The sequence below is a fragment of the Pleurotus ostreatus genome (assembly GCF_014466165.1).
Source record: "Pleurotus ostreatus strain PC9 chromosome Unknown scaffold_3, whole genome shotgun sequence".
NCBI classification, from domain to species: Eukaryota; Fungi; Basidiomycota; class Agaricomycetes; order Agaricales; family Pleurotaceae; genus Pleurotus; species Pleurotus ostreatus.
The window spans coordinates 757,413-769,686 of NW_023503158.1; the positions used below are offsets into that span (position 1 = coordinate 757,413).

Genomic DNA, 12,274 nt, shown 5'->3' on the forward strand with positions numbered 1-12,274 from the left:
CTAGATATGATTGGTCCACCATAACAAAAGCGACAGCAAGCCCAGCGCTATGCCTTTGGGCTGGACGGGGCAGGCATGATGCGACTTCCATATGCTGAACGAGTACGTACACGCCTTCTAGCGAACCAACCCAAAGCAGCGACGGCAGACAAGCCGAGAACTATCCCAATCACAATTCCCGCAATGGCACCGCCAGTCAACCCAGAAGAACCTCGGTGAGTGCCATCGTCCGAGCTACCTGGAGAGCCTCCATCCGTCCAGGGTGGACCGCCTACGGGCCAAAAGGCTCCACCGTCCGGGGGTATCACACAGGTCAAGGCATCACCATCCGAGATAACTCTGAAGTCTGGCTGCAGTTGCAAACCTGCCGAGTTATTCCCATCGACCACAAATGGGTAAGGCTGTGGGAGCGTTTGGTCTTCGCTGCAGTTCGGGCCAGCAGCACCAATGAATGAAGTGTTGCCAACCAGAACATTGTTTTGAACGGTGAAGTTGCGCGAGGAGCTGACTGCCATGGCGTAACTAAACGCGCCCGTAAATTCGTTGTCTGTCACGGTGCCGGACACAGACGTGTTGGTGCCAAAGCGATCGCCGAACCAGGTGCGAGGGCCAATTGCAATGCCAATTCTGTCCAATGTGCAAGATGAACGTCAATCTTCTGTAGTTGTCATCAGCGACCTGAATTCTTACTTGATGATCGCGTGTTCGGTATTGACGCCTTTCGTTTCAGCGACCCCTGTGGGAGCATTGGCAAACGCTCCAGCTATCCTGTTGTTGCGAACCACAGTGCCGGAGTAATCCCCGCGGTATGGTTCATAATCAACCATATTTATACCGCCAAGCAGTGTTTGCTAGTAAAGGTCATTATAAAACAATAGATAATGTAGTGCGGGAAATGAAGACTTACATTTTGCGCTAGTATAGTGTTATTTTCTACCACTGTTCCCGGCGCGCCGAACAGCACTATACCGCCATCTGTCGGGTCGACGATCGTGTTATTCCGCACCAAGCTGTTTCGACAGCTCATACTAATCCCATCAGCCCACTGTTGAAAATCATCCGTTCCGCATGGACCGATGTCATTATGTTGAACAGTGACATTGTTGCAGTCCAGGCTACCCTCGGCAATATGCAGGCAAGACCAGCTTCTCGGGTTGTAGGAGGCGACATGCTCTATCAGTTGCCCAGAAGTTGAGCCGCCCATCTCAATGTTGGCACCTCCTTCTGTGGGCGGCGCGCCGCTTCTTGTCCCATTGATCTACAAATATAAACTGAATAGATAGACATATACGGAGGGTATGTGATATACCTGTATATTCCTTAACTTTACTCCAGAGCAGGAAGGGCAAGTACCATCAACAGCCGTGGTGTGGCCTGTCCCATTCGAAACCGGGCCATTGACAACGAGAGTAGCGCGGTCGCTCCCAAGTGGATATCCTAGCGTGCTTATCTCCTGGTCTTGAGCGGAGAAGAACAGTGGGGTCAGCAGAAGGTACTCTCTGCTAGGGCATAGCCGCAAGATAAACCCAGACCCAGATGAGTTGAGGGCGCTGTTCAGTCGGTCGGTTACCGTACTTGCAGGGTCGGGGGACACGCATTCCGCGTCGTTCTCACTGTGACAAACAGTAAGACGGGCAACTTCACTCTAGAACGGGATCTCACCTCATGGGGGAGTGGAAGAAAGGATCTCACAATGGGCGGCGAACCGAGTCCGTGTGTTTACTAACCATGCATCATTGCAATTCGTTCGCCTCGTGCCTAGATAGGATATTATTATACATATGAGATACTGAAAGTTTCGGCCAATTGAGCCGCCGTCTCGAAGTTACGCAGCCCGGAGAATGAACCTTGGCAGACATCTGCCCGAGGGCCTTGGTGACTTAAAGTATATGTGACCTTCACGATGAAAGGAATGGGGGCAAACGTGATCAAATTCTATCTTGGAGGTTACAAGCCCATCTACGCCTAAGAGTCTTTGCCCTGTACATAGTATTTCAGTACTCTCCCAAGGCGACGAGTGTAGAATACGCACTTTGATCAACGAGAACAGACCGTACGTCGTTCCTAGCATACCGAGGGTGAAGGTAGTGTAGTACGCTCCTGTGGACATGGTGAGCCAAGGTCAGGCCGTAGTGGCAGAAATAGCGCAAACCCATGTAAAGGTTGGACCTGGGCAGTCTGTAGAAGATTTTGCGGTGGTCGTTCTGACATGAACCCAAGTGTTAGATGCACTCCGATTGAACCGTTACGGTTGCGCACCTGGACAAGCTTCTGCTTCTCCAAAATGTGGTTGGGCTCTGTAACACCGCTATAAGAGTCGAATTCATGTAAAAGGACTGTGCTGCTCACTGTTGTAAAGTGCGCTCAGCATCTTGGTTGGTCGACTGAAGGTGAATGTGGTGGATGAGACGGACGTTTGCGGAGTTTATTTGGACTTGCTTGACCGGCGACATCCGTTGCAAACGACAAGTCTAGAGGCGGGCCAGCCCCTTTCCTTCCTACTTCCATGTCGAATGACCGAGTTCGCGTTAGAGTATGTCCCTGTGCTCAATTTCAGTGAACCTGCAATTCATCCGTGCTAGGGCTTGAGTATATTCAGGCCAATTATCTACGGCAATACAGCGACAGTCTTGACGCCAAAGGAACGCGAATCACTCTCGTCTCCCGACCACACGCATAAGTGGACGGTAGCTGTGCGAAGTGCAGCGTCGAATCCAAATTCTGACATTGTTGGAGGGGCTGACGACCTCAGCTACTTTATAAAGCGCGTCGTGTTCAAACTACACGAGACATATCCCAATCAATCGCGTAGTAAGTGTTCACATTACAAGATGTTACGCAACGCGAGACTGATTGGAAACAGCTGTCGATAAACCACCATTTGAAGTTTCCGAGACTGGGTGCGTTAGGTTGATTGGCTGAATCACTATGGCTTACAAGCGAATGCGGTAGCCAGATGGGGTGAATTCGAGATCCAAATCCGCATCACTTTCATATCAGAATCGGGAGAAAAGGCCATTTTGTTGTATCATCACCTCAAGCTTCATCCTTGGAACGCGACAGGCGAGGCAGAGATCCCACCTCTCGATGTAGCTATCAAGTATGGGCCTGTCCACTCATGGCAATACGATGAAATCGTCTTCAACGACCCCTTCCAGAATTTCCTCTCCATCTTGACGGCGCATCCGCCCACACCGCTGCCGAAGGGAAGCAAACGACCTGTACCATTTCATCTTTCAAACCCTGCATCCTTGGAAGCATCGAAGGGCGGGACACCAGAGTTTACTACCCAAATGGCAAAAGAGGAGGCTGATAGGCTGGACGCGGCTAAGAAGGAGGTTTTGGCCCAGCAGGAGGCAATGCGGCTTCAGATAGTCGAGAAGGAAAAGGAATTAGATAGCTTGCAGAGACAACTCAACTCTATGGCGTAGGTTTGCGTTGAGTTTGCCCTGGCGGGATTCGTTCCGGTTATACAGTTACAACATTCAAGCAACTCATATACAAATTCACTGCCAGAACTAGAAGGAATCGAAGGAATTGATCCATCAAACCAGGATTACATATACAGGGGGTACCGGGTTAAATCTAGTAAGAAATGATAAATCGAAGCCTCGGGTTGACAGAAACGTCGAAGGAGCATGAAGACGACCACGTCAATACCACGGCGCCCACCCGGGATACATTCGAGCCTAACCAGTAACCCGTAAGATTGATTGTGCCACAGCCGTGATGTCGGAACAGCCTTACCAGATTGTCTAGGTCAGTCGCCCCTTGGATGAGCAATTGTACGAGGTTGCTGACAGACACTTCTTTCGTTGGGCCACGATGTAAATCCTTCGGAGAATAATAACCTTTAAGCCTCTTTTCCATGGGCACCAGCGCATTTTTGGCAAGCATCTTAAGATCTACAGAGTCTTTGACTTGATTCTTTCGGTCCCGTTCCTATCAGAATGGAGTGGGTCAATCATTGAAGTGGGTGGAGCGTCATCAAGTGTACCTTTGCAGTCATTTTGCGCTTCTCATCCTCCCATTCAACAAGGGGGTCATGAATGAACGCATCCAGGATGGACATAACCGTGTCCTTGTGCTCACGTAAGAGGCGAAGTGTCAGCTCGCACGCAACGCGGAATACGCCTATAAAGCACGTCAACCAAAGCCGTTACAGACAAGGCATACCACCCACCTTCAGTACCAGTGATCCCCAAACCATCGACCACATTCTGTGTTAGCCTGAATGGTACACGCTCCGGAGTCTCCAAAAGCTTGCCCTGAAAGAGGTTCATCAAAGGCGTTCTTTGAAGTTAAGGTTGCGCTTTACCTTCTCGAACAAGCAGTTGAAATCACAATGTACGACATCTCCGGTGTTTGTGTCTAGCAAGATATTCTCACAGTGACGATCCCCCAGACTATTGATAAGTGAGCTTCGTTATCCACCATCGGGAGAGTTGACAGAGGACTCACCCCACCATGAACCCAACGATGGACATCACGGCTACAGTTCTACTGTAGGTTAAGCGACCCGCCAACCAAGCTGAAGGCTCAGGGAAGGTTTCTAAAAGCCATTCGTGAAAGACGGGACGATATCTGGATCATCTAATCAGCACTTGAAGTGCCACCTGGATGAAGAAGCTCACCGCGCCAGAATTGTAGCCTGGAAGACTTTGCCCACGTCTTTGAGCTTGGCCTCTTTGATCTTCGCGCAATCCTCGTTCAACTCACCGCCCTGTGTAATCAATTCATGAGCAGAGTATTTAGGTGTATCTTGTACGCAACGAACCCAAGGTGGTAGCTTCTTGGCGTGGTATGCCTTCACTAGGATTGGACGCATGCAAACCGTATTCGGTACCCATTGTATCAACCCACATTCATCATTCAAAGGAATGGCAGCGTAAGTGCGAATGTCTGAGATCATCGCGAGCTCAGTGAAGGAAGAAAGAGGGGAGATGATGGGAGCGACTTACGCAGTTGTCTACGGCGGGAGTCCGAACTACCACTCAACAACTTATTGACAACCGTGTTAAGATCCATAATTCTTGCGTCCTTACGCAAGTCGTCTTTCGGTTTGGCGAGGAAGGAATAGATCAGCCCATCGCTCCCCTTCAACGTGACTTTGCGTGGCTTCGCGAGGGAACTCATGACCTCGACGTCGTCTTGGAACTCTACAGGACCGGCCAGATGAGTTCATGAATACGCAGCTGGACGACAACTATTTTACCTGCAAACGTTGGTGAATTCTGAGGAAATGGATGATGCTGTACCTGGGTTGCTGCAGAGGGCGGCGGCATGCTGGCCGTCAACGATTGTTGGAGCGGAATGATTAGGGAACATCCAGTCAAGGTCTGTAAAGCAGGGAAATGCCGGGCAATGCTCAGCTTCGTCTCTGAGCGAGCTGGATGTTGGCAGATACGCAATAGCTCCCTTATCATTTTGAGACAGTTTTGTATCATGGTGCTCACGCCCCTCTGGTTCTTTGGGTCACTCTACTCATTGCTAAGCACCGTCCCATCAATGCTTTGGAAGGATACGCACCCGCATCTTGTCTAAGAGCAGTCGGCCCCGCTCCGCCCGTGTTTGGTTGTTTGAATGGATGATGGAAGCAAACAGCCATGAGGCCTGAGGCATATACGTGCGGAGGATCGAAATCATGAGGGGATTGAGGATTTTGATAACGTCTTTATTCTGATGGCCGACTCGCGAGACGATCTGAGGGAACGCTATGTACCACTTTCGAAGGGTTAGCAATGCGGGTTAGCGTTCTCGAGAAGACGACACACTTTGTACAGCGGAATTTCTTGAAAGGCTCGAATAATAAGTTCGTTGATCTTTGGGAATTGATCAGATGTGACCATTTTCTCGTTATCGGCCATATCCAGCCATACTGTAAGAAGCCGTGGCACAGTTTGATATACGTGCTTCGAGCCGTATTTGAGAGATTTGATGAAATACTTGACCGTATAATAGCATAATTTAGGACCCCTGGTGATAGTTGAGTAAGGATGAAATGAACCACAAAGCCATTCCTCGTACCTGGTTGGTATTTCTCTTTCGTCAAGAGCTTTGTAAGTATTGTCGTGATAAAGCCCCAAGTGGTAGTTGCAGCCCTCCCATCTTCACACGGATGTTAGTAAAGGACCTTCTAGAATAGTGAAAACTCACTTGGGAAAGATGTTTGCGGCATACGTAAACACCCTTAGGACATGTCCATCCTCAAAGCGATCTGATTCCGCCATCCATCGAGCACGAAGAGTTTCCGCCTGACGAAGCTCTGAGTGAGAAAGCGACCAAACTCAGAGGAGCTATGATGTTACCTTTGCCTTTAATTTCTTCATTTCTTCCTCGTCGAGAGTAAGATTCACCACCGTCGAATCCTCCGACAACCCAAGCTGGCGCATGGTGTTCTCTAACTCCTGCAAAGCGCGGAGTGGCTCGCCAGTTGCCTTGAGGAGCTTCGCACTCTCGATAAAGGCGTAACTGTCATCAACCTGCCGTGCGTGCAATGTCGCGCTATAAGCCGTTTGCCATTGGCCGGCTTTTCGGGCAATCTTGCTGCTAGAGAGCCAAGATTTTCCTACCTCTGCAGCAAACTTAGCTAACTCTGGGCTAGTATAGAATACAGTAAGCCAAGTGTGCCACGATAATACATCGAGATAGCTCAACTGGATTGCAAACGCGGTCCGCCGGATACTCAACACGGATTCACGCGCCCGGAACGTTGGAAGAACAGTGTCTAACCGACCTTCCAGCGTTCTTGACAATTGTTTGAGAGCCTGGCGTCGCTGTTCGGCCGAGCCAGGAATTCCGCTCTTCAAATTGACGACATTGCTGATCAGCTCAAGTTCGTACGTTCTATGCAGGTCAAGCAGTGAATCGTAAGCGTGCCGGAAACCCTTGACACCTGAGGCCGTGATAGGCGCCCCAAGGATAATTCGACCTGATGACAAGGCCTCTTTCAGAGTATTTGGTTCTCCTGTACGCATCGCCAGCAAGACCTGGGCCATAATCACGGAGGGAGTCTGCGACGACGAGGTTTTCACCAATTCTTGGACTTCATCCCACGCGTTGACTAACCAGGCGCTTTCAACTTGGAACCCGGCCAAGGCTCCTTGCCAGCCTGGATTGCGAGTCAAGATGCCTTTGACATGGGTACGCAATGTATCTAAGACTTAGTTAGATACGATACCCTTTGAAAACCCAGGCACAAACCGTAGTGGCCCAGATTACGCAAACATCGCAAAAGACCCAAGTGAAGGTCGAGGTTGTCAGGCTCCTTCTGTAAGCACAACTCCCAGCAACTTTGTGCAGACGTCCATTGACCCAAGCTTTCATGCTGTCGAATTTGATGCTCGAGAGACGGATTGAGTATCAACGCCGACACGCCTTCCATCCCATCGGGCTCGTCCAAGTAAGCATATATTTCATGAAGCCGTTCGTAAGAAGAATGTAGTGTCGGACTCGCGGGCGACCGCTCCCTCGTGGTCCGAACAAGCTGTTCGAAGTTCATCAATGAGCGTGCATACGCCTTGCATTGCAGTGCCGCCTTCGCCATCAACTCTTGGTCGATGCTCGAGAGGATAGAATCGACTTGCAACAATTCCTCGTCAGATACAGACGTAATTCGAGCCCTCCTGGCTGTGTCCTGCTTCTTTGAATTCACCTCTTGGCGCATGACGCGAACCCATGTGCTCAAGTGGTCCAGCAACATGAAGATAGCCTGTTGATATATGAGTGCTGGGTGATATTGGGAGGCAGCAACATACCTGAGCACTAAGAAGCTTCTTGTCGGGAGAAGAGGCACTGTCAGAGGTATCTTGATCCCGCAAAACGGCTAGTATTTCGAATAGAATGGCTTCCCTGTCGTCTTCTCGACCAGATATAAGAATGTTCAAGATTAAGTGGGGAAGAAGAAAACGGGCAACGCCAACATCCTTGTTTCGTACGGCAGAGCGGAAAACTCCAAATATTTTCTGTGCAGTCGCGCCCGAAGCTCTACTTATGAGGTGGACCGTCCATAGCTGAATCCATTCCCGATAAGTAGATTGCTTTGGGTATATAGGAAGTTCAGGTGTCGAGGTAGGATTCAGGGTTAAAGTGAATCGTCCGCCGAGCAGCGGAGTGACGGTCTCTAGAACGTGCTTAGGAAGTGCTTTCCACCGGTTCCGTACCTTCAACGGGATTGATTGCGTGATTGTCGCAGCGACTAGCCCCGGTGTAAATTGACAGAATTTGAGTAGCTCCTGGATGCAGAATCCTAGATGTCCTTGATAGTTGATGTCGCTGGTAGACCGGTAGGCACCGACCAGGAGATCACTGATTAAATGTAACACGAAGGCCGTGGATTCATCTTCGTCAACAAAGTTTCGCATCATGATCATCCGGGAGTCACTGGGCCTGATATCACACCTATCAGGATCGACTGCGCCTAAAATCCCAATGCATTCGTAGGCTAAATGGTGCACTTCTTCGGTCCCTTCATTGTCACGGCATGCGGCAGAAAAGAGTGTAGATAGAATTTGGCCCACAAGGGGATCAAACATGTCGCCAGAAGCCAACTCCCGTATGAAGTCTTGGTGTTCATCCGCCATGAACCGTTTTAGTTCGCGTAAGGATTGTAGGGCAACAGACACATTTGCATTGTGCGCCCGATCCAGTATGCGGCTCAAGCGTTGTGGTGGCTCGCTGCTCCCTCGGAGTACCCCCAGCCTGTCAGCTTCTTCTCGGAGTTCTGGTACGGACGACAAGTCCACAATTTCGTCAAGGTTGTTGGCCAATCGTGGGCCAAGCACAAAAACGATGTGGCGGATGAGTTGCTTCGCGGAGTCTTGGGCAATGGAAGAGAAGGCTGGCCAGCAGGATACCAGCGTCGCGCTAATCGGGCCAACATGAGGCCCAACATCGCTATCACCGAGAGTCGTGACGAATTGCATCCAGCTGTGAAGTGTCACCTCCGCAAGCTCTGGTATCACGACCATGGTTTGAAAAGTAGCCATTATCTGACAACAGTCAGAGTGTGTATTTTACATCAGATGCTTGGTCATACCTGGGGGGCGACGTTACTGATAGAGGAACCAATGATTGTAAATAAGATCCCGAAACTGCGCAATATACGACGTTTTGAAGCCACAGATTGTTTGCCCCGCAGTTCTTGAAGCATTTGACTGATGCTTGTGATGATCCCCAACATGTGCTCTTTGAGGAGCTCGCCTGAACCCGAGGACTTGCTGCTTGCCTGGGGCTCCGAGAGAGCCTTATTAACCTTGTCAAGCGCGTCTACAGCCTGCATTTCAGGTTAGGCAGTTCGGTACGTTCTTACATCAGCGACGTACCAAGTTCCCTCCGGTTTCGTCGCCTAAGCTGACAACTAGTTCTGCCAGCAGTGGAACCAAGCAACTTGTGATGATCCTATGAATCGGGGTACTATTGGCATTCCGGCCAGAATTCATGACTCCTTTCACAAAGTTCAGGCCTTGTTGGGTAGCGAGTTGACTCGGTAGTAGAAAGACGTGTGCCAAAATATCGTGTGCGTATTTCATGAAGAGCTGAGTGGAGTCCATTTGAACCTCTTGGCAGATTTTTTCCAACACCCTAGCCTCCGAATTGGCGAACACCTGAGGGAGCGTCCGTGGCAATGTCGTCGAGATGAAGTCCGTTGGGTTTACTGAAATTAGGCGACAGGTCTCAGCGAGCAAGCCTGGCTGTGTGACCATGCGCATCACAAGAAAGGGCGCGACCATATTCATGGAGGGCTGAACAAGGTTGTAGGGCGACCTTTTGAGGTGCTTAGCCACTGCCAGAAACTTAAGAAAATGAGTTGAAGGAACGAACGCAGAAGCCCGGCAGTCGAACCTGCGTATAAGAGAGTGACTTCAACAAGGGGTTTTGCCTCGACAGGTGAGATATCAGAAAACAGACACTGTGCTCCAGTAAGTCAGGCTCTGACGTTCTTTGACCATCGCATTAGGCTTATGTACGACAGAAGTGTTGGCATAGACTTACCTTGCAATCAAGCCCACAGTGATGAGAAGTGTCTCCGTTTCTCGCATTGAATGCATCTCTGTGATACGATACAGATGATTAAAGATTGAAGCGACAGGAAGACCTTCTGCAGTCCCATACGATCGTGTCATTTGATGGAGAGTGCGCCTGCAGAGTATCAGAACAGGACGCACTTGTCAAGCGGAACTACTCACCCGGCAGATAGCCTAACCGTGCGGCCCTTGTCGCACAGTCCACGTATAAGAACCCCTAACGTTTGTTCGAGCTCCTGCTTACTATAGATCGGTGCGTCATGGGCCATGATGGCACTGTAAGCATTATATACCCTCGACCGCACATCAGCGTCAGCCTCTTCCAACGAACCATCAAGAAGGCGTGCTAATAACGTTTGGACGAAGGGGAGGAGTGAGATGTTGGACAATCTGCGATGTACTTGTGGGCAACACTTCGCAAGAACGCATGGCAATCGCGTCAAACGATCTGCTAACGCAAGGCGTGCATTCGACGACCTGTCTTTCAATGGCCTAGATTTAGGTTGACAAGTAAGTTTCTGGAGGACACACTGTCTCTGAGCTAGCTGACCTCTCAAACCGGATTCGAACGTCGTTCATTGCTTGCGCAATGGATGCTTCATCGAGATTTCCGTTATCTTCGTCCATCCAACTGAGTTCATCTGGAAGAATCAACTCCGAGGCTAAGACTCTGAATTGAGCCTTCCAAGAGGGGGACTCTGATAAATTGTCGGCCTTCGGCGTTTGGTGTGTTCGAGCCTCAACAAGGATCCCTTGTAGCATCTCACTAACAGGGCCCACCGAGAGGGTTGCAGCCTTGTTGGCAATCGACTCTAAAGATTGTGGCGATAGGCGAGGAATACACTGGCTGAGGTACACTCCCACTATGGCCTGAATATATATGAACTTTACACCACCCGAAAGAATACATTCGACGTACCAAAAGCTCGTCGTTTTCGCCTGCCCATGGATGATACCGTAGTAGTTCCACGACAGTATCTGCATCTGCTGCTCTGCTGTTGACAAAACCAGGGATGGAGAAAGCTGTGCGTAGATCATGCTCGTACGGCGACGTAACCGCCTTCGAGCTTTCTCCGATTCGATAACACACAAAATGAAATGGTAGACCGTGGAATAAGCTCGTGATTTGGGTCCTGTTTTCTGTGTCCTGTTTGCATAATTGGCTGGCTGCGAGAAAAAGACCGGCTAAGGCCACGGAGCGGAAGGTGACGGTGGTCGAGCAAGCAGGCGAACGGACGTGGTGAAAGAGGCGAAGCACTAATTCCGTGGCCCTGCGTTGTATTTTTTGCAGAAATACAAAATTACGAAGTGGGATATCGAGCGTCTGTACCAACGCAGAGACAATGGTGACGGCGAGGACCGGAACATCCGCTATGCTGTCGAGAGTGGCCCCGAAAGAACCATCACTCTCCTACATAATCCCTTGAAAAGGGTCACATATTTTCGTTGGAAGTCACGTACATGGTTAATCCTGGGGACAGAGAACGGTCTGAAGGTGATTGGAAACTTGGACAACGGCAACAGTTGACTTAGTTCTAGTTGTGATCATTGAGCGAGTAGAAGACAGGGAACGGAACACCACATCGCACCTTCTAAAGCGTGAAGTTGCTCTTCCATGATATCTGAAAGCAGGCTTGCACTGGTTCCCGGGTTGGCAGTGGGGGCATCAAGAGAACGACATATCGCTAGAATAGTTTGTAGTACCATAGGTCTGAGTGTTGTAACTTCGCGAGGGATAGCTTCGTCTATCCAGTGGCCCAACGCATAGTCGAGGTTCAGCAGTTTCGTTAAGGTTTTCCGACCAATATCGTCATTTCCGATAAAGACGCGCTCCACGCGAAGTGCAATCAATCCCACCACCTGCAAAGACATCTCCACCATGGCCAGTAGGTCCGCCTGGTCACTCCAGACAATTTCGCCGTGAGAAGGGACCATATCGAAGAACGTATTCAGGCTGTCCACTGCTGTGAGCCATTCGTTAGTGAATGGTATTCGGGGTGTTGTTTCGTCGCCTGCGAGGGGTTCTTCGACGAGGTTGCGCATAAAGGTGAGTAATCGCTTGTAGTCTGCATCCTTAACGGAAAGCTCTGACAGCGGTCTGATTTGAGAGGTTCTTGGCTGGTCCATGGCCGATCTGTAAGTTCAGAACATGGTGGTGTTAGGCAACGAAGACATCCCGTGATCGTGCAAACTTAGGGGATTAGGGAGCATTAGGAGCATTCTTAGGAGCGTTATAATAAAGGTCTGTA

General features: G+C 50.0%; 3 protein-coding genes across 3 annotated transcripts; 1 reads left to right on the plus strand and 2 right to left on the minus strand.

The window, feature by feature from the left end:
• PC9H_004704 (uncharacterized protein) lies at window positions 1-1,667 on the minus strand (the record flags this gene model as incomplete). Its single annotated transcript, XM_036774286.1, has 6 exons — window positions 1-60; window positions 111-627; window positions 691-851; window positions 908-1,258; window positions 1,310-1,613; window positions 1,663-1,667. The coding sequence occupies 6 exons, from the start codon at window positions 1,665-1,667 to the stop codon at window positions 1-3; spliced, it is 1,398 nt and encodes a 465-aa protein (XP_036632788.1).
• Window positions 1,668-2,506: 839 nt separating this feature from the next.
• YAF9 (NuA4 histone H4 acetyltransferase complex and the SWR1 complex subunit) lies at window positions 2,507-3,431 on the plus strand (the record flags this gene model as incomplete). Its single annotated transcript, XM_036774287.1, has 4 exons — window positions 2,507-2,533; window positions 2,583-2,811; window positions 2,864-2,900; window positions 2,957-3,431. 4 exons carry the CDS (start codon window positions 2,507-2,509, stop codon window positions 3,429-3,431), a joined length of 768 nt encoding a protein of 255 aa, XP_036632789.1.
• Window positions 3,432-3,653: 222 nt separating this feature from the next.
• On the minus strand, window positions 3,654-12,152 carry MEC1 (serine/threonine-protein kinase M1; the record flags this gene model as incomplete). The annotated part of the gene is made up of 28 exons (XM_036774288.1): window positions 3,654-3,689; window positions 3,748-3,942; window positions 3,998-4,134; window positions 4,184-4,268; window positions 4,319-4,406; window positions 4,462-4,584; window positions 4,635-4,723; window positions 4,778-4,902; window positions 4,962-5,159; window positions 5,216-5,480; window positions 5,530-5,724; window positions 5,775-5,976; window positions 6,028-6,108; window positions 6,157-6,254; window positions 6,309-6,600; window positions 6,658-7,156; window positions 7,204-7,711; window positions 7,758-8,990; window positions 9,038-9,274; window positions 9,324-9,794; window positions 9,844-9,940; window positions 9,994-10,140; window positions 10,188-10,517; window positions 10,576-10,895; window positions 10,945-11,048; window positions 11,331-11,436; window positions 11,487-11,560; window positions 11,615-12,152. 28 exons carry the CDS (start codon window positions 12,150-12,152, stop codon window positions 3,654-3,656), a joined length of 6,873 nt encoding a protein of 2,290 aa, XP_036632790.1.
• Window positions 12,153-12,274: the final 122 nt, after the last annotated feature.